General features: G+C 40.5%; 1 protein-coding gene across 1 annotated transcript; it reads left to right on the top strand.

Annotated features, from left to right (window-relative positions):
• The first annotated feature begins 9513 nt into the window (after window positions 1–9513).
• Window positions 9514–24072, top strand: NAPG (NSF attachment protein gamma). The gene is made up of 12 exons (XM_075142102.1): window positions 9514–9700; window positions 11814–11881; window positions 13025–13109; window positions 13708–13725; window positions 14303–14333; window positions 14803–14912; window positions 15050–15116; window positions 15839–15909; window positions 17026–17104; window positions 17642–17721; window positions 19892–20021; window positions 21057–24072. Exons 1-12 carry the CDS (start codon window positions 9645–9647, stop codon window positions 21204–21206), a joined length of 945 nt encoding a protein of 314 aa, XP_074998203.1. The 5' UTR covers window positions 9514–9644; the 3' UTR covers window positions 21207–24072.
• Window positions 24073–26608: the final 2536 nt, after the last annotated feature.

A 26608-nucleotide genomic window follows, 5' to 3' on the forward strand; every position in this document is an offset into this window, starting at 1 on the left:
AAAACATTGGAGGAATGCAGCAGATGTTTTAATTACTCCATGCTACCATGTGGAACAAAACCAAGCAACTGTGCATGCTATGAAAATGAACTTAACTAAGGAGATCACTAGCTGTGCCTCTGCCAGCATTAAAATACTAATGTGTCTCATTCACAGTTCAAAAGAGGAGAGCACTGCACAGCAGCTTCTGTCCAGGATTGCATTCCTGGTTCAAAAGCAATCAGCTAGGATGCCAGAAGAGCTACACATGCTCTTTTGAAGCAGACTAAGGAAAATAACGTTGACAAATGTTAAGCCAAAAAACAGGAATATGTTATCACTCCTCTGCAAATCTTGCTTCAGGAGTGCAAAACTATGCAGTCAATAGAAGTGACCAAAAGCTTAGACAGACTTATTGACTTTATTGGATATTAGTGATCAGGCCATTGGAGAGGAAACCCCTGATCTTCTTTTCCTCACTTCCCTGTTCATGGATATATAGTAGAAGCTGGCATCTGGAAGAACCATTCATTATGCAATTTGGCAATCCTGTAGAAAAGTGGAAAAATCTAATTATGCTTTCAAAACCGATGAAAACTGTTACGTTTTCCTGCCTCTGTTCTGGGATCTATGTCAAACATTATTTCAGTGACAGACTGAAGAATACATACTCATGTTGAGTTATGAATGCCTCTTGATTTGGGGAACAATGCTACATGCCAAACTTCATTTTCCACGTTACTTCCATGAGACACTGAGCATCTTGTGGATAAAGTGCTGCAAAGCAATGAAAGAGCCATCAAGAGCCATTAACACTGGATGGATCCTGTGAGAGGAATAACTGGCTTTCTACCATGACAGTCTGATGTGAGAGCCTCCTGTGGAGAACAAGCCAGAAAGAAGGGAGAACGAAGAAAAAGGGGAGAGGTTTCCAGAGGTTCTGGAGTTGGAAAGCTGGAGCTGAAAAGGTGTCATATCTTTAAATGATGTATGTGCTCTATCTTGAAGAAGTTACTTCATCAACAGAAACAGAAGCTAAAGTAAAGCTATGATTACACATTTAGCATGTGATACTTAAACTGGCTTAAGCAATTCGTGTCCCCACCATATATTCCTGACCTGTTCTTTGTGCAGGTGTGACTGCTTGGTAAATTGCCTGAGGGAACAGAGCCAGCTAAGAAAAGCCTAGAAGTAAGAATTTGTTCACTGAGAGACCACACAAACATTCGTGCTGGAACAATACAGGGTAGCAGGGATGGGTGTGAACACTCTTGCACAACGAGAACTGGGAGATAATGAAGCTAGTACTGACAGCAAAAGAAATATATGCCAAACTATGTCATAAAAGTAGGTAAGAGTGTCTCCATACCCCTTAAAGATGTTGACCAAATTGGCTTTGTGGGACAAGGCCTTCAGTAAAAAGATATTATTTTGCAGCAGGGCTCTTTATCTCCTTTTTTTTCACTAAAGCCAGATCAGTTCTCCAATTCAGGTCACAACATGGCTACATGCACAGGAAAAGGCAGCAAGAAATAAACATGAAAGACAATGTATCACCAGTGACTCCATGCTGAGAATCACAGGTGGGAACAACAAGGGTGGAGCATATCAGAGGCACTCAGGAACATGTTTTCCATATATTTGCATTGGCGTTTGTGGAAATGAAAACCTTGTTTCCCAAGAAAACAAACGGATACAATCGTACTCCATGTATTGGTTAATATCCCACTTTAACTTTGGAAGCCATTAGTCAAATACAACGAAATTTGACAGCACTAGAAGTAAGTGACTAAAAAATGTAAACTTTAAGCAGGGTTCATGAAATACAAAGATAAGACATACAAAGATAGAATACAAAGAGGAGACAACTCATTCACAGTGCCACTGAGGGAAGACTGTAGAGTAGTCTCTACACTTGTTGCAGAAGTAACCATGACTCTCTTAAGACCGGACCACAGTTACTAGCTGGGCTCTGCACTAGAGGCTACAACTCCTCATGGTCCTGCTGGATGTCCTTCAGGGTAACCCAAGATAGCTTCAGCCCCAGTATTTGGAGTTACAGTTGCTTCCTCCCTATTGACTGGCTTCACTGATCACTCGATAGTTTTTCTTTAGGTGAAACCAAATTTTGGCAACAGATCCTACAGATCGTTGTCCAGAGCCTATGCCCACAGGTGTAATTGGGCAAAGTCAGGCAGCTGTTTGAAGGTGAGCTGTCTGGCTCATGTTTGCCGTCACATTGTGTACGATGTTATGGTCTGGCTGATACAGGTTGTTTGGAGCCACACAAACAAGTCCATTGGACTTGCGAGATGACATGGTCCTTCGGAACATCAGGGATCACAAAAGACTGGTGGAAGAGGAAATGGATCTTTTTGGGCTGGAGTTCATAAACCTGGACTTTCGTCATTTGGAATGGTGTCATCCTTCCACCAGGAGTGACTATCTGGTCAGGTTACCAGAGGTGCATGAGGTGACCGCCTCTCCGATTCTTTGGGGCACTAACATCAGCCCACATGCAATTGAAATGGAAAGTGAGGAGAGTGAGGAACCCCTGCCCTCCATGACTGTGGCCCAACTTCCACCAGTCCCATCAATGCCCATCCTGGCTACCAGAGGAGATCTTCCAACCAATAGCACTCTGGTCCCAGATAAAAGTCCATCATGTCCTTGTTGCGGGAACCAGATGCTAGGAAAAATGTCGGGACTAATTGATAATCGAAAGAGAGCTCATGGAAGGAAAAAGATCCTGTTTCAGTGAACAAATGTGAAACGTCATAGTACTGCCTGCCACTTCCCAAAGTGCAAGGGGGCTGTGGAATCTGCCCTAATGGAGGGCTGGAGCTATGGAGAACGCAATCATGTGTTTGAAACTAAAATTGGCTTAACTTGACATAAGCGCCTGGTCCACCCAATTACTAGGAATGTGGAACGGATCTTAGTCCTCTGCCCAAAAAAAGGTATGGCAAGGAGACTGCAATGCTGGACACAAGAGGAGGTTAACTTACTCTGAAAGCTTCAAAAGCAGCATGAGGGGCATAAAAATATCAATAAGCTGATAGCAGAGCACCTGCTGTCTAAAATGGCCAAACAGATAAGTGACAAGCAGAGAGAACTTCTTAAGAGTCCAGTGAAAAAAAGGTCTGGATTGGAAGAAACATCTATGGGAAGAAGGGGAACATCAAGATGATGTTGGGGCGCATGGAGAAGGTGGGTTGAAATCCCATTACAGAATGGTTATCTTGGAGTGGCTGACATCTGATGAACTTCCCATTCTTCTAAGTGATTCATACGAAGGTGATCAAGGGGGAGGAAGATCCACAATTACTGATTGCTGATACCTCCGAAAACTGCTACTCATGTCTGTTTGCTAAATCTACTACAGCAAAAGCCAGTCTAATGTGAAAGCACCAGGAAGCATGCCCTTTGGGTCCACACAAAAGGTAGATGAAGAGAGCAGTACCACGGGGACAATTCCTCAAGGGAAGTGGAGGAGGAGGGGGAGGTGCTGATCTTCCCTTTCTGGTGACCAGCAATAGGACATGAGGAAATGATATGAAACTGCACCAGGGGAAGTTCTGATTGGACTTAGGTAAAGGTTCTTCACTGAGACGGTAGTTGGTCTCTGGAACAGGCTCCCCAGGGAAGTGGTCAGAGTTCAAGGAGCATCTGGATGATGCTTTTAATCATATGCGTTAGTTTTAGGTAGCCCTGCCAGGAGCAGGGAGTTGGACTTGATGATCCTTATGGGTCCCTTCCAACTTGAGAAATTCTATGATTCCACAAATTCTTACACTTCCAGTGGCTGTTCCAACTAGGTAGAGTCAATATTATTCTAGACGACATGGAATCCCCGAGCTACAGTCTCCCAATAGATGAGGTACACACTGTGTTCAAGTCGAGGTGGGGGTTGCCAGGCACATTCAAAGGCCTGAGAACTTTCAAGACTATTGGCTCCACAGACAATTTGGCATTCGAAGCCATGATTACCACAAAAGAGATCTCTTAAGAACATCAGAGAAATTAGTAAAAACTCAGCACTGGGCCCAGACCATTTGAGTCTGAGGGACCTAATTAAGATAGATCCCCAGCATGCCCAACTAATGGAACTTTTTAATCTATGGCTGGTGTCCAGTGTCATACCAGACATGGTAAAAGAATGCCCGAGAGTGTAAATATCAAAATCTGTGTTGCCTGAATGACAGAGAAACATCAACGATTAGCCACCTATCGTGACTGGGTCAACCATTTTGAGGCTGTTTTCAAGGATCTAAACAGCCTGGCTGACCAATCCTATTAATTTGTGGCAGAGGGGTTTTATAAGATGACCTAGTTGTTCCAAAAATTTAAAACTACTACAGCTACTTATTCAATATGCTAAGAGGGAACACCAGCCTGTCAGAGTAGCCTTCACTGATTTGGCTAAAGCCTTTGACAACATAAACCACTCTCATATTATTATGGCTCTAAAACAGAAGGGCATTGATGATCATATTATTGCCCTCATTAAAATTCTTTATCATAATACTAATACCCAGATAGATCTCAAGAATGAACAGCTGGACCCCAATCAGGATCCGGATTGGGGTGAAGCAAGGTGATGCAATGTCTCCAATTTTATTCAATCTATCAGTTACCCTCTACTGTGCAAGCTGGAGGAGCAAGGCAATGCATTCCAGCAAACTTGAAAAGGTAACAACATTACCCTTTGAGTGATTCTTGGGATGGAATGCAGAAGAACATCAACATTTTCAAACTCTTGTGTGAACTGACTTCAGGGGCCCTGGCCTCAGAGGCTGAAGTGCCATGGCTTCTACATCACAGCAATGCAAGATTCTTATGCAATCAATGACTGTCCTGCTGGGACAATCAATGGCATACTGTTCCATATGATTGACCCAAGCAGCTCTGAGAAATATCTGGGCCTATATATATAGACCCATGGTTTGGATTATCAAAACCTGAACCGTCAGAAAAAGCGAGTGGCTGAGGCGGATTGGGCAGGCTTTATTGAAGCCTTTGCAGAAGGAAGACATCTTGAAAGGATTTACTATCCCTCAACTGTTTTATCTAGCTGACCACACTAATGTGAAGGCTACGTACCTCCAAGCCCTTGATTTGGCCATTCAATCTGTTGTCAGGGAACGGTTACATCTACCTGCTCGTACTTGTGACATCATTCTTTATTCCAGCACCTGTCTATTATCAGACACCTGTCTATTATCAGACACCTGTCTATGGCAGCCTCTCTATTATCAGACTCGTGGGCTTAATCCCAAGCATGCAGGCCTATCAGCTTCACCAAACTGTCCACCCTTCTGATGACACTAAAAAATCAATAGCATCAAGAAGATAATCGAGAATGAATTTAGAAAGTTGTGGACTGCCGCGGGAGAAAGGGAAGAGAAAACTCCATCAATTTGGGATGCAAAAGCAGCCATGGCGGTTCCAGAAGTGGTTTGCAGTGAGGCCCCAGTCTCAGAATGGGAAATTTCTACTCCAAAGGTCATCTTTCCAAGACCTAGTAACTGGCGGAAGGAAGACTTTTTGAATTGGACCAGGTTGCCATGTCATGGCCGTGGAATTGCCAACTTTGAAAAAGACAAAATTAGTAACAACTGGATTGAATGTTATAGGGGCGTTCCCGACAGGAAGCCCATTACCGCCTTAAAATTAAGAGCTATGAGGGAACTGGGGTAGACAGGAAACTCAAGATCTGCCAGCACTGTCAAGTTGAGAGTGAGACTTGCACACATATTATTGGATATTGCCCACCAGTTCAGGAAGCTAGGATCAAAAGACATAGCCAACTGTGTGATCTACTGGTTGAAGAAGCTCAAAAGAAGGGTTGGCTAGTGTTTCACGAGCCTCTCCTACGAGATCACCAAAACAAGGTTCTATGAGCCTGACTAATATTTGTTAAGGGTGGTGGATATAACCATCAGATACGAAAACAAATTATCATAATTTGCTGATGCAGTGGCTGAGAAGGTGAAGAATTATCAAGGAGCAAGTCCAGGAGGTGACAAATGCCAACAATATCGAGTTCATCAGATTCCCCATTGGAGCATGTGGGAAGCGGTATGGTGGCAATTACAGGCTTTTGTCCGACTTTGGGCTCTCGAAAACCCAACAGGAAAACGTGGCTCAACTCTTCTCCAGAAGAGCTTTATTATTCACATCTGTAGATGTTGTACATATCTTTGTGAGTCATATGTGAACTATTGTATAACATTAATTTGACTGTAAATAAATCACATTTGCCGGTTGTCATGACCTAGGGAAATGGACTCTTGTTGGAAGCAAGGGAGGCAGGAGGGATAGTAGGTAGGGACTAAAAGGGACTTGGTAATCATGACGCATCATCTTACCTACTGACAAAATCAACCGGCCTTACCTAGGTGGACAGGGTACCTTACTTAACCTGGAAAAGGAACATGTAAATTATATGCATTCAATAAATAGTGGGGAAGGCATTACGGATGTTTCACATTGGAACACCTTACCAGACACCAGAATATCCTCCTCCTCTCTCATGTCCAATGAATCTGGAAAGCCAATTAGACATTACCTCCTTCCCACAGTTGGGATATTTATAATGTTTCTCTCTTTATTCTCTGACATCTAACAAAAGGCATGCTCACACTCTAGTCTTCTGCTATTTAATTAAAGACAATCAGCAGGGAGACACAAATCTATAGAAAACCAGTCTTTATTAATTTTGCTGCCCTCACAGTTATTTGTTTGCTTTCTGCCATATCCATTAAGACAGGAACTAGTAATGTCTCACAGCCAAATGAATTACATGGATTTAATGCTGAAGACAGGAAAAGAAAAGGTACTGGAGCACTGAGGTGCTGGCACTGGGATGGAGTGATCATAGAACACATTTTTGTGCATATAATGGGCCCAAAATGTGTCTGAGCCAATTGTTCATTAGACCATTACTGTTAGTAGCAGTCTGCCTGGGAGGAGGAATATGCAGATCCCTCTGCCTTCCTCACAGGTAATTTCCTCAACGTGGTAGCGTAGATGTTGTTATTGTAGTTACAACTCCAACTCAGACACTAATAAATTAGAAGGTAGAACTTTCCATGTCCTGCTGCCAAAGAAGGGTATCAGACAGAGCTGGGAAATCCAGATTTAGGAAAACTTAAATTCACCTTCCAGATCCAGCGGAGCAGCAGATAGGATTCAGCAGATGATTTAAAATACAACTCACTGCAGTCAGTCCTGACTTTCTGAACATGAGATATTCACAGCAAAGAAAAGTTAGAGTTAATTGGGAAACAAATTTAGCTATGATTGTACTGATAGTCTCTTACAACTAACAACAGCTCTCTGAAGGAAGCCCAGGCTGTCCTTATGCCAGGGCGGTGGGTGGACCCAGCCATAACAGTGGCAACTGCCTGCCTTCAGCCTCTTGCCAGAGGTTAGCCGCATGAAGTCTCACAGAGGTGCTTTTTAACCCATTTCAGACAAAATGAGCTGTATCAGCTTATGCAGCTCATTTTTGGTAACCTCATGCCTTTGGCTGCAATGGTGTACATGAAGAAATACTTAGGAGACAGAAACCCTCTGCAAGGTGTAGTGATGGGCAGCTGAGGACTGGCTAATGATCAACGGCTTCTACTGGTACAGCTACTTGCAGAGTTCACATCTGCCTAGTAAACAAAACCTGCAAGATTGTACTTTAAAAAGTTTGTCACTCCAACTGCTATCACTATAAAATTTTTTCACATTGTACCTGGTCATTTTTCAACACCAAATTCTAATTCACAGCCAAGCACCAGATGCTGTGATATGATCCTTCCCAGATGTAAAATCTCTGGAGGTTCCATGTCCACAAAATAAAAGCTACCCAGGAATATCCTATTTCATTTAATACTAGTCTGGGAAATCTTTCATCTGGTCATTCCACTATAAAGTGTAACCAGACAGTGCACATGGGTAGTTTCACTAGAAAGCGAACAGCTATTTATAACCCAGGGAACACAGCAGGCCAGGAGCACTAGCACAAACAAACACACACACAATAAGTCATTAACTGGGTGCTTCAGAAGAACGCTCTGAGATTATTCTGCCCTTTTATGCCACAGTTCTAAGATTTCATTTTTCCAGCTAACACAAGTTTATTTGAAAGGCACTGCAGCAAGCTCATAGTTACATGGCCAATGTATCCTGGCTACCCTAGCAAGGGAAAGAAAAGACAGACATGATGACACAGGAATCTCTCCCATCATAGCTTCCTCTACTTTTTACCTACTACTAGTGAGCGCTTGTCAGAAACCTTCTTGCGTATCTATTATGCAAGATTAGCTATTTTCTCCCAGTGCTCCCATGATCACTCACCTGCTTTTGAAAGCAGAAAACTTCTCTACAACCTTTTTTCCTACTTCATTCTAGGATACAGAATAATAGTTTATAAGATTTAGTGGGGATTTTCCACCATCTGCAATAGATGATAGCTTCTCAAGTGCAGTGCAAGAACCAAAGTTAGAAATTTAAGTTTCCATGTCATCAACGGAATGTGGGAAAAGGAAGGGAGAGCAATTCAGACCTGTGAGTTTGATGCCTACCTAGAGTAAAACAAATTATATAAATATTGCTTCTTTTCACCATTTAAGGTAGAAAAAATTGCAAAGCTCTGATTCCTGTAAAGAGTATGGACTTTCAATGACTCCTATGCTCTGATAAGAGTTTTGCAAGTTTAACCAGCTTCTCACTTTGCTTTCTCTCTCCTCTGTTGATAAATACTTCTCTTATTCAGATTACTGGAAGACAATAATGATGTTCAAGTTTGGAGAATAAACACTTTTCTGCGCTCAATCACTGATCTTCTGTTACTCAAGGATGTTTCAGATTAACAAAAATAAGGAGTCAAGGAAACTTGACTGAGCAGTAACACAGACTTTAGCATTTTCATTTCAGTTACTGAGTGTGTGATTTGGGTATCTTGCATGACTGCATAGCCTGTGCTACCAACTCTGGCGTGCTCAACCGCCACTCATGCCTTCTGCTTTAGATTTCTGTGCCAGCCTGGAGACAGCCCCGTTTTTACGAATACCAAGCGAGTCAGAGGAGTATGCCTCAGCAAAAAGGCCTGTGGAGGCTTCTTTCAGAGCAGGGCAAGCAGTGCTTTTCAGCCTTTGGCTCATGAGTTGTGCATTTCTACCAAAAACTGGCCTCTATTTGAAAGCCCTGGGAAATGCAGGCCTGCCCTCATTCCTGTTTTCTAAAAAGCTTCTGTTGGCCACGGACAGGGCAGGACAGGGCTAGGGGCTCCTGCAAGGGAAGCACCTTCCGGCTCCCCAGAGTGAGGCGCAGCCCAACACTGTGGGCAACCATTCACCTGCACAACCCCTGCCAGGTGATACACCCACGGGGCTGCCGGGGAGGGAGCCAGACAGCTTCCCCCATCACAGGCCTGGGCTGCGGCCCATCCGCCCACACCGCCCGCCCTGCCAGGAGCTGCGCCACCCAGCCCCGCCTTGACGCGGCAACAGCCGGCCCCGCCCCCGCCGCCGCGCAGGCGCGGTGAGGAGGCGGAGGGCCGAGCCCTTCCCCTCGACGCCCCGTGAGCCCTGCGGCGTTCCGTAGCGGAAGCGCAGAGAGGCGGAGGAGTGCCGGCGAGCGCCCACGGGCAGGCCCGCCGCGCTGGCGAGATGGCGGCGCAGAAGATTAACGAGGCGCTGGAGCACATCGCTAAAGCGGAGAAATAGTGAGCGGAGGGGAGGGCGGTCGGAGGGTGGGGGAAGCTGGCGAGCGGGTGCGATGGCTGCCAGCTCAGCGCTCGGGCTGCCAGGCCCGCCCGGCTCTCCTGCCCCATGGAGGCGCCGTATCGCCTCCTGCCTGAGCGGGGCTCCGCGGAGCGCGCTGCTTGCTGCCGCGGCCGCCCTCCCCCGCGGCGTCCGAGCCCTGGGGCTGCTGTCCGCCGGTTTAGCGCGGCAGCTCGGCACCCCCTCCTCACCCCTGGGCCGCGACGGGGGGGAGTGGGTTCTTGGGAGTTGTAGTTCTCGCCGGCGCCCGTGCGGGGAGCGGAGGCTTCGGGGGAACTACAGCTCCCTTGATGCCCTGCGCGGAGTGGTGGGGAGGGGGCAGCCTGTGGGGAGGTGGTGGGCTCACGGCGGGGCCGAGGGCGGGGATCGCATGTGCCAGGCGGCGCGACCTCGAGGGGAGGGGAGGGAGGTGCGGGGCTGGGGGAGGCCGGCGCGGGGGGACTGGGAGAACATGGCTGCTTGGCCCCTCTTCTGCCTCAGGGGTCCCTCCCTACCGGGGGTGGGGTGCTAAAGGGCACCCCTCTTCCCCGAACTGGGAGAATAAAGCGGCCCTAAAACTAAAAACTCGTGTCGGTGAGGCTGTATGGTGCAGAGGCCTGGAGCCTGGGCAGTTTCCTTAAGGGCCGTGTAGCCTTTATTGCTGTGGCCGTAACCGAAAAGTGAGGGCGTCACTTCTGCTCTTCTGCTAAAGTCAGTGGGAGAAAGACAAACTGGAGAAGAGAGTTATGGGGATTGTGGTGAATGAAAGAGCTTAACCTTGCTGAGACAAGCTTAACCTTGTTTGTTTCCTGCCTATGAGAAATGTGTGATTGTTTCTTTTTAGATGGCCTCAAAGACCTGTGCTGACATTTAGCTTAGAGGGCTTAACATCTACATATATTAGTCTTTCAATGTATATTTTAACACTTGATGTAGCCATTTTGCTTATAAGTCTCAATTTCACAGGCTACAGTATAGATGTAATAGAGCTGACTAATTCAAAGATGCTATAATTTTAGTAAGAATAGTGACAGGCCATCCTGAAATCATGGATCAAAAGTATAAACTGTGATAGAGGAAAGACCTCCTCAGAATAAAAAAAGTCTCTACCAGAGTATCTTGTTCAAATTACTTGACCGAAAGTGCCTTTCAGTGGAATTCATTTTAAGCTTATCCTGGAAAGCATTTGAAATAAAAGCCACCTAAATCTCAAATTGTCTGCAGATCAAAGCATTGTGTCTTTCAGCTCGATGCATTTGAGACTTTGCCTGTGATAAAAATAACACAATATAAAGGCTTGCTTTAGAGTTACATACTGTGGCTTTCATCCAAGTAAGACAGCAAAACCAATGTAGAGTCTATATACAACTGTTTTTCCAAATTAGGCGTGTATCGCATCTGAAGTATCTGCCCACAACAAATATGGAAGTGGACTCTAAAGTTATGGCAAATTTTGTATTTGTTTCAGAAGTGAGGAAGTCATAATCTTGGAAGTCAACATTGCCTGATGACTCACCTCATTTTGCAATGTGTATTTTTCGCTGTGTATATGTCTGTGGCGCCATTTAGTGTCATGATCTATTGTAGACATATAAATGACATATGAGGCTTTGTGTTAGTAAATAAATTCTTTCATTTGTGTATGCAATGGAGAGTCTGAAAATTCTCAGCAGCAAAAAATGACTGTAGAGGAACACTGGAAACTTCATGATGTGTAACAAAAAATATTGTCAGGTATTGTGGTATTAGAAATCTTGAGATATCATTGGTGTAAGTGGAATTATTTTTATTCTGTTGAGCTCTAACTGTTGAGGAGCCGGACTTGTGAAGACTCCCTGGGACAATAGAAGCATTTAGGGCGAGGCATGTCACTATGGGAGATCATTGCAGTGCTTTATGCAATTCCTAACAGTGCTGGCATTTATTTTTACAGTTGTGATGCGACCATAGTATTGGCATATAGGTAATTGCTCCTTTTCAGAGGTAGTCTAAAATTTTAAATATATCTGAAGTGCTTTGAAGGTAAAACTTAAAATCTTTACTAATCATTAATAGGCCTTTCTTCTTGCATTTCAGTCTGAAAACTGGATTCTTAAAGTGGAAACCAGATTATGACAGTGCAGCTACTGAATATGGGAAGGCAGGTATGTATGGCTGTAAATGTGGTCATATACTTTATTGTTTCAGAGTATTCTTTAAGTTTAATCCCTGATAATATTTTACATATTTTCAGTACATTGATGTGTAAGTAAAACTGTTCTGAAGACAAAGTAAGATGAAACAACAAAAAAATTACTCTTAGTAGCACTGTAAAATAAATTTCAGATTGTACTTGAAAATCTGGAACAGTTGTCAAAACAATTTTTTTTTAAGCTTATAACTTCTACTTTGTATATTACTACGTGTGATAAAAGTAAAGTTTTCCTTCTTTCACTTGTCCATCCCCAAATCCTATGACTTTACCTACAAAACAACAAATGTTCAAGCTGTTTTTAAAACTTCGCTTTTCCATCATCTTATGAAGTATGTCCTGACAAAGACTGTCTCAGTAAGGTAGATGCTGCCAGGTTTTTTTAGGCATAGTAAGATCTCTTTCCTCCTTTTTTTCCATTGCAAGTGTCACACTGAATATAAAATTCCTACTAGTTGATTCCTTTTTGCTCTTAAACAATTTTCTTCTTTTTGATAATAGCAACTTATTGTGTTTTTTTGGCTTCTTACTCTAGGCATTCCTACTCATTCATTTAAGCCTGAATAAAAGAAAACAAACTTGGAAGAGCAACTGGAGCATCTATAAATGGAAATTTATTTTAAATCCCTATAAATAGACTTCCATATCCTATCAGTCTAATGGGGATAGAAATACATATTTGTGCCCTGAAGTAGTTGTGTTGAGGAAGTTGTTATAGGTATGCTTTGTTGGTGGTTCACTTCTATTCCTGCCATACTGATCTTGTATAACCTCTAACGATTAAAACTATATGCATTCCTGCAGTTCTGTAGTTAAAATACAGAACGAGTGAATTCCAAAGCCCAGCTAAACACATTTTGCACAATGTGTGGTACAGTGATGGTATGGAAGTATTGTTGACAATAACTGTTTTTAATGGTAACTGACTAATAAAGCAAGGAGGACTGTCATGGGATTTTTTGGAAGAGCTTGGTAAACTGTAACCCTTCATTTAAAGAGTCTGTTTGCATTTTTAGGTGGCTAAATTCTTGAGCCGAAGTGGTGAAAAAAGGAAAATGGCAAGCTGTAAATAAGAACTTTATTTGATTTCTTGCAGCTGTTGCTTTTAAGAATGCCAAGCAGTTTGACCAGGCAAGGGAAGCCTGTTTACGGGAAGCTGAGGCACATGAAAACAATAAAGCGTATCTTTTCATTGATTGTTATTCTGTTTTCCAAGAGGCTAATTGCTACTTAGAATGGGGTAATGGGGGTTAGTAGAAGATGTATATTTTCACGTTTTGTCAGTCTAACAAAATTCTCTCTTAAAAGACTATTCCTGTGTGCTCTGAGTGGGAAAACTAAAGAACTCTTTTGGTTAGAAAATCTGTGTTGTTTCCAATAACATCTGGAGTGATAAAGGTGCTGACCGGTGCCTGAGATGTCTAGGTACTGCTTCAGAATTTTTTTTTTTTTTAAAATGCCTACAAATGGATAGTATAAACTAAATGCAACTCTGATGTTATTAGAGTGTTTGTAGTAGTATTTAGAAAACAGCAACATATTTTAAAGAAATGTGCTTTTTACAACTTAACATACCAAAGTATAACGGCATGTAGCATTTATTCTGTCCTTAGAAGCATTTCTTCTTGACACCTTGCCTACAAATGTAGTAGGTTCAATTTGCCTTTATGGGATTCCTTGCTTTGAAACTAGTACTTGTATAAGATTTTGTACACTATTTATTTTTCTGTATTACATTTTTGTGGCTTTTGTCCTTGACTTTGACAATGTTACTTCCAGTCTCTTCCATGCTGCAAAGTAAGTACGGAAGCACTGAGTAATTTGAAACAACTTTTTGTAACATATGGTACAAGCATGAACTATCATTTTGATCTTGCTGTAGTAGATGGTATGGTTCAAGTGATTTCGCTGTTTCAAAATCAGTTTAATTGAAGCATGGGCTAGGAGAGTCTGAAAACCTGCAATGGCCATCTGAAGAAATGGTGATTTTGACATTCTTCAGCACCTTTTGATATCAAATATCTTTTCTTAGATCAACTTTTTGTAATTTTGAAATTCTACACTGTTGAGCTTATAAAGAAATTTTTTTTTTAAAGAGTACTTCAAAGCAAACCGATAATGACAAATAATCCAAACGTTGCCTGTGGGTCAGATCATGAGAATAGATTTTTAGTGGGGAGTGTGGTTGAAGTACTGAATTTTTGGAAGATAATGTTACACATGCACTGTCTTATTAAATAAAACACTTGAAACATTGCTTCACTGTTAATATTTAATGCTTTTAAGATAGCTGATGCATGGTAGCTTTTGCTGCATAACTACAGCTTGCTGAAATACACCATATCTAACTAAATTGTAATTTTTTTCTCTGTAGAGCTTATGAACAAGCTGGCATGATGCTAAAGGTATTTTCATTTACTAGTTTTCTATTAAAAATTCCTTTTTTATGGTGAAGAATATTGTGCACTGAACCATTTTACAAATACATGTAAGCGAATTGCATATTAAAGTGTTATTTTTCTATTGACTTATACTCCCCACCAATACCCTCAGTAGGTTAGGGAAGTGACATTTGTAATTGGGAAAAAAATTTGTTTTCCTTTTGTAGAAGGAAAGGTGAGGGCCTCATATCAGAGGGTAACGGAATAATGGGGCTGCTTCTGCTCTAAACTACCACAAATTCGTGCCTTACATGGAAGTTTGGTGCTTACAAGTGAATTTTATGGAGTTGATGGTCAATTTTCACTAGCTTTACAAGTTTGTAAATAAAAATTAGAATCTTAGTAAATAAGGTATTACAGTTTGCTTATGTACGATGAAACAAATCAAAGCACAATTCCTGACAGTAGTGTCCCTCTGACTGTCACTTTGCAGGAGATGCAGAGACTCCCTGAAGCAGTTCAGCTGATCGAGAAAGCCAGTATGATGTACCTGGAGAACGGGACACCAGATACGGCAGCTATTGCCCTGGAACGGGCTGGAAAGTAAGTCTGTGCTATTGGTGCCTAGAACGCATGCAGGGCATGGGTATGTCTTTGGTTTTCTTTCTTGTCTTTTTGATGCTTTTAGGTAAAAAATATTTTCATTTCATCTCAAGAGAAATCATTTATGTTTATTACAGGTTAATAGAAAATGTGAGCCCAGAGAAGGCTGTGCAGCTCTATCAGCAAGCAGCATCAGTGTTTGAAGTAAGTGGGGGGTTTTCGGGTTGTTGTTTTTTTTTTTTTTTACCCACCAGCAAAGAACTTTCCAGTCCCAGAAAGTATATGGAGATGAATGAATTGGTGTTTAGGGTCAGCTATAAAGTTAAGAAAAAGTCTAAGATTAGGTTCTAAATTATTTTTCCTTCCTTTCACGTCAGTGGCTGAGTAATGAAGCTGAAGGCTTCTTATGCTGTAGAGAAGGAGATTATAAAAGTTAGGAGTCAGTTTGCTTTGCCTTTTTCTCAGTTTGGGACTTGAATCTGAATTTTGTATGTCGTCAAGTTTTCTGCCTCGTTAGGCAGCCCAGAGGATAGGGAACATGGCTGCTGTTGAGTCCTTGCACCTAAAATACTTTGAAATCCTTGAAGGCACAGAAGAGAAGAGTTTGCTTGATGCTCTACCCATCCCATGAGCAGATGATTTGCCTTTTTGCTCCTGCCTTTAGTGTACTTCTGTATCGTCAGTTGTCACACGTTTCCAGATTAGCAAGTTTGCATTGATGTTACTTTGCTCTGTAGATCCACATGGGAGCTGGCTGTGGGACTTGGGTGCACCAGTACTCTTCACTTCCCTTAAGTGTGTGAACTGCTGATATAATAATTAACAGTTGTTCTAAGTTACAGGTGACATACTTAGGTTAAGGTCTAGTGATCTTAATTCTATGCAAATGAAATACGAATGCACGAATTCTTTTTGTTCTTCTCTAGAATGAAGAACGTTTACGGCAAGCGTTAGAAATGCTAGGGAAGGCGTCAAGACTTCTAGTCAGAGGACGCAGGTATAGCTTTATGGCTTCTTTTTTTTAAATGTAATTGAATCTTCAATAGTGATTGTTGTTAGGTTTATATACTGTTACTTAATTCTTCTTTGGGACGCATTTCAAACTAAAATTCAGTTTCTGTGGGATATGCCGTATTCATCCAGGAACCACCTGTTTTGTGTTCTGGGATGGGAGAATGTGGGCTGTAAGGCTTTGTTTCCTTTGTGTTTGTTGAATAGCTAGAAAGCACGTACACCAGTTTTCATTAATTCTTAAACTACTTCAGGAAATTTTTTTCTTTTCTTCCAGCACGAATACATAGAAGGTACTTGAAAGTCTTTTATAGCTGTAGAATATAAAATAGGGGAATTAGGTGACTAACCTGAGGAAAGAAATCTGTTTCCAGCAGTCTGATTCTGGACTTCTTAAAGAAGAGTGTATCTTGGAGTCTCAATGGGAATTCATTTTAATTGTTAATTGCTAGCAGCAAACTTGACCTGCAATTCAGCTTAGACTTGCTTCACTGAAACATGTAGTTCCTTTAAGAAATTGTCAGGTTTCTTTTAAGACACACTATTTCACTGCAGAATTGTAGTCAGAAAAGGAAATTTACAAAGTAATTTGAAAGTCTTTCTGTGAAAGCAAGTCCACGTCGCTTCAGAACATCTGAAGGACTTGGTTGCTCTGCTGCTTTATGGCTCACATGCTATTGCTAATTTCTAGAAGTTTAATATGATGATTAAAAGAATATTGAAACTCAAAACCAGTTGCTATGACTTAATATTGATAGTTCACGGATATCAGACTTACTGATAGCTTATGGTGACCTACCTCATGACATACAGAAATCTGTTAGGGTACGTAACAAGGCATTCATCTTGTACAGTGTTATGAAAAATGAGGTTTCTCTGAATGAATACCAAAGATGTTCTTGACCTGCATGTATACAAAAGGAATTGCTGACTATATATCTCTATCTACTCTGTTAGTAAGATCTACTGCTGATTTTCAGTTGTGTTGCTTTTTATTCCAGTAGACTTGCCAGTGTATTAGCTAAACACTTTATAATTAGACTCAGGGTCATTATGCTGTATTCCTGGCACTGATACTCCTAACTGTTTTTTGGTTTTTTAGATTAGATGAGGCTGCATTGTCTCTTCAAAAGGAAAAAAGTATTTATAAAGAAATCGAAAATTACCCAACGTGCTATAAGGTAAATGCTAAGTGACAATTTCTGATAGTGCATTTCAAGTTTTTCTGGGTAACTTAAAGACAGTTGACATCTGACTGACAATATGTACCTCTTGATTCACGCATACGTTTCTTGCTAAATGATGAGAATTTGTGGTAGTGCATGTTTCCCCAACCTCTAACTGTGTACTACTGTACTGTTGAAGATACTTTTTCACTACTGTAATGTTGAAGATAAGATGCTATTATCTACAGGAGCTGTCAAAAACAAAAAACACATCAAAAATAAAAATGTTATCAAAAATAACAAACCACAAAAACTGTTGCTTAGTGCGACAGCTCATTACAATGTTATAGGAGATAATCTATTTCATACCAGCTGAGGATATGGCTTACTATTTTTTCACTATGTTGTTTTGACTCTTGTGTCAGTGTCTTAGAATCATTGCAGATTGTAATGACCTTTTTCACGCTAAATATTAGCAGTCCAGTATTTTTCTCATATCTTACTGTTCATTTCTAAAGAATCATCAGGTTGGATTTTTTTGTTTTTGTTTAGAAAACTATTGCTCAAGTCTTAGTTCATCTTCACAGAAATGATTATGTTGCTGCAGAAAGATGTGTGAGGGAAAGCTATAGGTAAGTCTACTTCATGTCCTATAATTTTAAACTGAATGTTTCATTAACGCAGGCAATTTTAAGCCTGTATTTCTGTTTGCTTACAGTACAGTAATAGCATTCCCTGGTAGGTGGCTATCAGTAATTTTTTTCACTCTTAACAGATTTAGCTCTAATTACCATGGTGATTCTTCTTAATGAACCTAAAATAAAAAGTTAGTCATAAAGAAGCAGAATCATAGAATCATTAAGGTTGGAAAAGACCTCTAAGATCATCGAGTCCAACCATCAACCCAACACCATCATGCCCACTCAACCATGTCCCTAAGTGCCATATCTAGACTCTTTTAAGTACCTCCGGGGATGGTGACTCAAGCACTTCCCTGGGCAGCCTGTTCTGATGTTTAACCACTCTTTCAGTAAAGAAATTTTTTCCTAATGTCCAGCCTAAACCTCCCTTGGCGCAACTTGAGGCCATTTCCTCTTGTCCCATCACTAGTTACTTGGGAGAAGAGACCAACACCCACCTTGCTACAAGGCAGTTGTAGAGAGCGATAAGATCTCCCCTGAGCCTCCTCTGCTCCAGACTAAACAGTCCCAGTTCCCTCAGCCGCTCCTCATAAGACTTGTGCTCCAGGCCCTTCACCAGCTTCGTTGCCCTTCTTTGGACACGCTCCTGCCCAACCTGGTGTCATCTGCAGACTTACTGAGGGAGCACTCAATCCTCTCATCCAAATCATTGATAAAGACACTGAACAAGACTGGCCCCAAAACTGAGCCCTGGGGAACACCGCTCGTGACCGGCCGCCAACTGGATTTCACTCCGTTGACCACAACTCTCTGGGCCCGGCCGTCCAGCCAGTTTTTCACCCAGCGAAGAGCGCACCTGTCTAAGTCGCGAGCTGCCAGCTTCTCTAGGAGAATGCCGTGGGAGACAGTGACAAAGTAGTTATGTGTGACAGCTGAAATGAGATGGAAATTAGAAGTTCTTCCCATTTTTTTGCCTTGTTAAAAGCTGAGCAGAATACTGTTATGGCTGGGATTCTTGCCCTGCTAATATCCTTTGGGTTGTATCTTTTCAAATGGAACAGAGATGGATCAGCTATTATAAACAAATGCTTAGGATTAAAAGTGGGTATTTCTGGATGTTGCTAACTGAATTTTAATTTTTTCAGAATCTTTTTGCCGTGTCATCTGTGGAGGCCCTTAGAAAGCGAAATTCTATCTTGTCATTACCATATTTTATTGGAGTTTGAGGGTGGAAATACGGAATGCAGTCTCAAAATGCACAATAGCAGCATCCCAGTATAATCAACTAAACTATCAAATATGGTGATTAGATTGAGGGAAATATTAATCTAAAAGTTTTTGTTAAATGTTTTGCAGCATGTGAATTACTACATTTCTGGTTATGTTGATCTAGGAGATCTTACCCTTGTCATACATTGGAAGAAGAAAAGCAATATTTCTACTTTTTGTGACTTTTTTTTTTAAAATAGTTGATTGAACTGAAAGATAATTTAGAAAGCAGAAAGTAGTTCAGTTGAATACCTTGAAATGAAGAAAGCATTCTTTACACATCCAGGAGAAAATTCTGGTGTCAAAATCTGGATTAGTGTTTAACCCTGATTCCACAGGCTTTCCCAGCAACTCTGCATTTCAGCTTTCATTAGGACTTCAGTAACAAAATACTGAAACAACATATTTTTCCTTTAACTGTGTTTTTAGTGAAATGACTTGAACATATGTGTAAGTTAAATTGTTACTTTATTTTTAGAAAGATTTTTTTCGAGATCAATCTTTAAACGTCTTGCTCATATTTTCCAAGTCTTCAATTTGTATTTTATATAGAAACTTATTACAGAATTTTTCTGTATGTAAAGTGGAGGAAGAGTTTATTGACTAGTCAGGAAAAATTGAAAAATTCTAATATTCTCTTTTTGTCTTGACTATGATTGTGGTCTTATTTTCAGCATGCAAACTAATATTGCTGAAAGTTGAATTCTATGGATATGATCCATGTACCTGGAGAAATCCGAGTAGTTATAGACAGTTTTGTGGAATAAGCAGTTCATCAGATTCTTAAAAGCTGCTTGCTCTTCTGCTATTAATCAGCAGCTTTTAAAGATAAAATAGCTGAGTGTCAAGTAGATTGCTGAAATGCCCTAAACGAACTCTTAATTTCCTTCAGTATACCAGGATTTAATGGAAGTGAAGACTGTGCAGCACTAGAGCAACTTTTAGAAGGGTATGACCAGCAAGATCAGGATCAAGTTTCTGAAGTCTGTAATTTGCCACTCTTCAAATACATGGACAATGATGTAAGTGGATGTTTTTATAATCCTTTTGCTTGTTCAGGTTGAGAGATTTTTCTAGTAGAGGAAAATAAGAGCAACAGGGTCCATGTATTTATGTCATCCTACCCTGTGCTTGTGAACTTTGTGTCCTTTTACTTTGCTGCCTGCCAGTGTAAAGTCCCATGTCATTGTTCCTTTCAGATGGTGGGAAGGCTTAGGTGAAAGAGCAGTTTGTTATGGATTTGCTGAGTTTGTTTGATGAGCTGACCAAAATTCAGTTCCTTTCTGCTTGGTTCCTCAGGGGCCAGAATAGTTTGCTGCTTATGCTTTATCTCAGAAATACCATATAGCTGATATGCGTGCATAAACATTACAGAATATGATGCCTACAGGATGGCATTGTTGAATGTATTTTTCAGCACTTATTCCTTAGCAAGGTACTAATTAGTGAAAGATTTTTTTAAAATTTTCTTTATTTTAAGAAAGTAGTTGTGTGTCCTGTCCCCCCCTTTTTTTTTTTTCCTTTCCTGTAAATTGTATTTGTAAGTTGTAGGAAGTATAAGTATAGGAAAGATGTGAAGTAAAGGAGATATCCATCCATGCCAAACTTTGTAACAGTATTGACTAATTTTACTTTGTTACTATGTTGAATAGTAAAAATTAAGGTACTAGTCTTACTGAAAAACACTTGTAAGACTTTTTACATGAACTATTACTAGATAATGTATGCAGAGTTACATACTGAAAAATTATTATTTTTTTTTATGTAAGGCTTGAACCACAGAAGCTGTAGGATGTGGCCAAGTTATTCTCTAATAAGCGCAGTATCAATACAGATCTCGCATCCCATTCTCAGAGTGTTTGAGATAGAAAAAATGAACCAATATTAGACTTATTCTGAGCTGGAAAAATATACTCTGAAAGCAGCATCAATCTGTTTTCCGTACTGAATGTTACCTGCTTGTTTATTGTGAGCATCAGTCAATTCTGTGCAGTGTAATTCAACAAGATTTTACTTCTGTGATAGTACGGAAATTAAACTTGCCTTGTTATTGTCAGTATGCCAAGCTTGGTCTTACCTTGGTGGTCCCAGGAGGTGGAATCAAGAAGAAATCACCAAACGCTGCACAAGACAAAGCAAGAGGACCAGCTGCAGTGGGCTCTCATGCTGATGAGGAGGAGGATGAATATTCTGGTGGACTATGCTAGCTACAGACATAGGTTGTCTTAAATATCTGACTTATTTGTGATGTTGAGCATATCCAAAGGTACCAGATTTACCAGAGCTTCATTGCAATTGTGATATGGGAGTGCTAATATTAACTTGGCAGCTTCTGGGTACAATACAGGAGAAAAAGCATCTTGAAACATCTTTGGACTTCATTTCTCACCTGGTAGGAGCTTCCTCAGGGCCTTGCCTTCAGTTGACGGGAAAAAATGGAGAGAAATTTTTGCTAAAAGCACAGTTTAAAAGAAACCAAAACCCCAGAAGCACTGGAGTAGAGAGAGTGGTACAAAATTTTAAATGCTGGATTTCAACAGCTGACGCTTTTTGGTCCCAGTAATATGTTTGTAATTGTTTTCTGAGTTAAATATATGATCATTTATCTGGCTATTTATCTCCTGTTTAACACCATTTAAGGCAGATTGTGCCAGGCAGGATTTTTCACTAGTGTAAGCACTAGGGGGAGCATTCAGTTTATTTTCAACATGTTTTTACTCCACTGGTGAATATTATTTTAATACCTTATTCTTTGCAAGCAGTTTCCGTGTGGGTGTGGAAAATACTAAGTCAAATAGTTTGAAGCTATCTTGCACACTTAAAAGTACACACACATCTTTCATCTTAAGAACTTTATTGACCTGAAGTCTTTGGAAATAAATGTGTGCATAGTGTTTGTAATGTGCACCTTGGGAATGGAAGGAGTGGACAACCTTTCTTAGTGGTGTTTCTGAAGCATGCCGTAACCGAAAAAGAAACTGAAGGTAGCAGATAATGTGCATTGAATGTAAAGCTCTGAAGACAATGTTTAACAAAAACTTAGGTGGAATGTTTCAGTGATATGTTTGAGTTCATGAGAGTTCTAGGTGTTTATTTACTAACCAATATGCTAGTTTCCAAAGACATTTCATTCTTTCATGTTTTCAAAGCATAGAACAGCTATTTCTTACAAATGGCATTTTTCAAACTAGCTCAGAATCCAAAGTAACCAAATTCGAATGCATCTTCTCTATTTGGTTTCAAGTCATCATGTGTTCTGCAAGCTTCTGTAATGTCTTAAATTTGTTTGACCATTTTATGCTTAAAAGTTGACAACCCTAGAAGTTGTACCTGTGGTCTGTTTCTTCAGAAGAACCTAATCAAGATGTACACTAGGGTGAGATCACCTGGAATCCAGCAGGGATTTGTGTGTGAAATGTGATGCCCAAAGTTCAATAAACAATAGACCAAAAGCACAGTGTTAAGTGTTGGTACAGTTTCTGCCATATTAAGGAATTGTATGTCTTCAAAAATATCAAGCATATGTCTGACATATATGTGATGTCTGACATCAGTGTGTCAGACATAATTGTGATGAAGGTAAACTTTTAGAGGGTTAATATTCACTTTCCTTGGGGTGGATAGTACTCGATAGCGTTGTGATGGGCACACAAGCTACAGCATGATTTGCAGGCAGGGCTGCTATAAAAGTCACGTTACTCAATTTAATGGGTGTTCAAAAAGCAGTTTTGTCTCTTTGTATTATGTAGTAATCAGCTTGGATTTTAAAGCTATTTGAGACTACACCTGTGGTTCTTTACTGTCTAACAGGTAATTTCCCTTTGTTATTAATGGCGTACATAGAAGTTTTTGCTCTTCTATAAAATAGTTAAATGAAATTTTGGGAATTGAGTTGCTTTTCTCTGATTACAAGTATACATGAAAGATGGTTTTGAGGACTTCCCTGTAACTCTTCTTTTTTCACCATTGGAGCAACTCACTCCAGTTTACTCAAATTTTGCCTTCTGGATTTGTTCATGAAAGTGACCATGCACTTTTTATGGGGAGTTTTTATCACAAGTAGAAAAAAACCTGCACGTGTAGGAGCACTGGGAACACTAAGTAATTTTCTTCAAGCTTTTCCTGCTGCTTCCAATTCTGCAATCAGTTTTGTTGAATGGACCCAAGGAGTCTACTTTTTCGTGTGTGTGAACAATTGTATGTATCTGAGATGACATGCATAAGAAGGAAAATTGGGACCCTTGTGTGCTTCTGTGAAAGAACTTGCAGACTTTATTTAAACTGTGCTTGTAACACTAAAAGGCCCTTAAAAGAAAAATTGAAATTTATGCATTAAATTCTTAAAGCATACTTTTCATATTGCCAAAAAATAAAATAGATGTCTTCCCACTCCCCCAGCTTTTTTCTCTTTTCCCTGTGCCAAGTGTGGAAAATCTGGGACAAAAGTAACTTGTACTGAACATATTAAGCTGCCATTGAATTGAAAGGGGCTTCTCTGAATCTTAGGAGTGGACTGTTAATCTTTGATTGCAATGTTGCTGCAAAGACCAAATCTGCAGAAATGGAAGTGTCTGAAAATAAGATGGTCTATTTTATATAACTTATTCTCCTATTTTAGGCAATGAAAGTGTGATAGGAATGTTAACTGCCTTTTACTAAATGTTTAAATATAGAAGAAGCTGTCTGTATATTATGTGTTAGTGTTTGTTTCTATCTTTCAAAGCAATTTGCACACTTATGTAAATATCATTTAAGTGATTTAAAGTGGAAAAGATACCATTTACAGCAAGAGTTTCCAAAACTGGTGTTGACTGTAAGAAAAATAAAATTAAATTGTGCATGAAGGCTGAGCGATGGCCAATGGAATGTATATGTAAAATCAGAAGATTTCTAAATTACCTGTAACTTAAGACTCGGTATGCCCAAGTGCAGTGTGAAACGTGCTTTATTTGTTCTTTTTCCAAATCTGTGGTGTATTAGAGCACAAAATGTGTTTGTAACTGCTCTACAGATGCTGCTTCTTGAGAAGAGGCTATGTGTTTCACCAACATGAAAAATAAAACTTGAAACTAACGTGTTTGTGCTAGCTTTCCCTGTTATTGATAGGTCCTGCTGAACACCACTATTTGAAAATTAGTACTATTTTTTAATGTCAAGCAGATTTTGTGTGTGACTTTTTGTCTGCAGATCTTGTCACGAAGTGTTGCAGGTATATTATGTGATCAAGGACTAAGTCTTGGGAACCTACCGGCTCAGGTCTGAGTGTTGAAAGTCAGTGGTGTCCAATGTTTGTGGCTTATTCACTAGACATTTGCTTACAGCCCATTTCATTTATCCCGTGCTTTTTGTTTTTCTGACTGACCTTTTGGTACCTTTCTGCTGGCTTTCATTATTTGAGATGGTGACACATCATAGGCAATTCTGTCCACTCAGAATAAAAGGTATGTATGTGTTTTGCCTCTCTGCTGAATGTAACGTCTTGGTGGTTCATTGTTATCACTTCACTTCCCAAAGGCTTGTGTTCAGAAAACAAAATTGTTATATTAGCTGATTGTCAGACCTGAATTTGTCAACTTTAACAACACGAAATAGAGATAAATAATTGATTCTCCAGTCCTCAGTCTTCCTTAAATTTGGCTAATTATGCAAGGTATAGCTATGGTTTAAAAAAAAAAAGGACTGTTTCTAATGATGAGGGAGGACATACAGATTCCTAGATCTGCCATAGAGATAAAGCACTTGTTTCCACAGTTGGGCTGGTTAAATGTGTAGCAAACTCTTGAAGTCTTCTGGAAGAATACACAAATATGCTCCAAGATTTACCTGAATATGCTGAAATCCAGAAAGGACTGAGAACGTTCATGGGAGCAGCAAAGACGTGAGAAAGGTTTTTGCACCAAACTGTGCTTTGAGTATCGATACTGACTGCGGCAGCTGCATCTTGTGTGCCTCTGGGCTCTGCTGGAGGATAAAAGAGATGCCGACACCAAAACGACTGAGGGTCAGTCGAATGTGGAGGATACCCTAGCCATTAGAACTTCAACATTCATTTCTAGCAAGGATAGTTTTAGAAACGGTGCTTGCTGTCCAGCAAGAACATGTGAAAGTGACTTAATCGCTATTTAGGTCATAGGTTTTTGTTGACTTAAAACCAAGACTTGTGGATGGGGTGAAGAGGAAGGTGAGTTTGGTTTTGGAACAATTGATTTTTACCTGTGTCATTTTATTTATATGCTAAAGTGTCACTGATGCATATTTAAGTAGCTCTATAGATTAACATAGTTTTTTCTCCCAAAGTTGAATTTGTAATTCTATTACAGGTTGGGGGGGGGGCATTTTGTTTTAAAGCGGGGATATTATTTGTGTTTGAAGGAAAACTGGTTCTGTTAAAAGTACATAAAATAAGTAGGTTTCTGTATGTGCTGAATTTGTACAGAAATAGTGAAGAGGATGGGGGCATTTGAAGTATAAATGTAAATTTTAAGACTGCTGTGTTCATTAGAGTTAATTAATCATATATATCACTTGGGTCAGATTTTCAAAGCAGTTTTCATCTGTGATAATGCAAGCTTGTCATTATTCAGTTGGATCCAATGGGGAGTTTGAAAAACAACTAGATTTCAACATTTCAAAAGCCGTAGATCTTTACAGAATTTAAGGATGTGAACTCTGTAACTCTTTGGAGATTTCATCAGTGCAGAAAAGTCACATTTTCTACTATTTTAAAGTCAGACTTGCTGGAATACATGAAAGCTGAAGAATCTGGCACAGAAGTTCTTCAGTGTGACAGGAATCATCCCTGCGAATAAGCAGCTGTAAAAATGATAAGAACTTAAGCTGCTCTTGGAAAAAATAAAACTTTTTTTTTTTATCATCTAGGCTTATAATAAGTAGTGAACTTTTTTGGAAGTAGAAAAAAGAAGCCCTCCCCCAACCCCAACAATTAGTAGTGGTAGTAAAATTGGAGCAAGTAGATGTAACTTCCCAGAGCAGGAGGAAACCACTTGGGACCTGTGGTGGTTTTGAGTATGAGCAGGGATATTAATCTCTAAGCTAATGGTCTGTAGAGGCCAGCATCCCCAGGAGTTGGGCTCATCTCTTCCTGTACCTTAGTACCTGTTGGAGATGATGTGTATGAGTGCGATATCTGACCACCTTCCAAAAGCCTGCCGGGTCTGTGTCTCAGAGCTGCTGTGGTTGCCCTTCAGCCGTGATTTCCAGTGCGTACGCGGTGCAGCAGCGTAGCTTCCAGCCTGGAACGGGAGCGAGAGGCAGCTGCAAGGCTGCACGTACGTTTAAAGAACATACGGCTGTTGTTGGCTCATCTGCTGAGTCTAATGGGAATAGTGGTAATGAGCGTGGCTGGGCTCCGAGGTGCACGCTGCTGGGATGTTAACTGGTATGCAACCGGTCTAGATTACTCAACAGAAACCTTTTGATACTGGAGTGACAGAAGTAGGCCCTATCATGTGTAAAGTGAAAATGGGTTATCATTAGTTGCCTTGCATGTTTTGGATATCTATTTATGTGCTTGTATTTTGCTTTATTTCTAAACTTGGCGTAACTCGGAATGGATTTGTTTTCCCAAGAGCGCTGTTGCTTTGTTAGC

This window comes from Calonectris borealis, chromosome 2 (assembly GCF_964195595.1).
Source record: "Calonectris borealis chromosome 2, bCalBor7.hap1.2, whole genome shotgun sequence".
Classification (NCBI taxonomy): domain Eukaryota; kingdom Metazoa; phylum Chordata; class Aves; order Procellariiformes; family Procellariidae; genus Calonectris; species Calonectris borealis.

Bases quoted from the DNA above. Each gene is read 5' to 3' on its own strand.
- NAPG (XM_075142102.1), top strand. From the start codon at position 9,645: ATGGCGGCGCAGAAGATTAACGAGGCGCTGGAGCACATCGCTAAAGCG. The intron at 14,334-14,802 runs GTATTTTCATTT...GTCACTTTGCAG, and splicing joins AAGCTGGCATGATGCTAAAG to GAGATGCAGAGACTCCCTGA. The intron at 14,913-15,049 runs GTAAGTCTGTGC...TGTTTATTACAG, and splicing joins GCCCTGGAACGGGCTGGAAA to GTTAATAGAAAATGTGAGCC.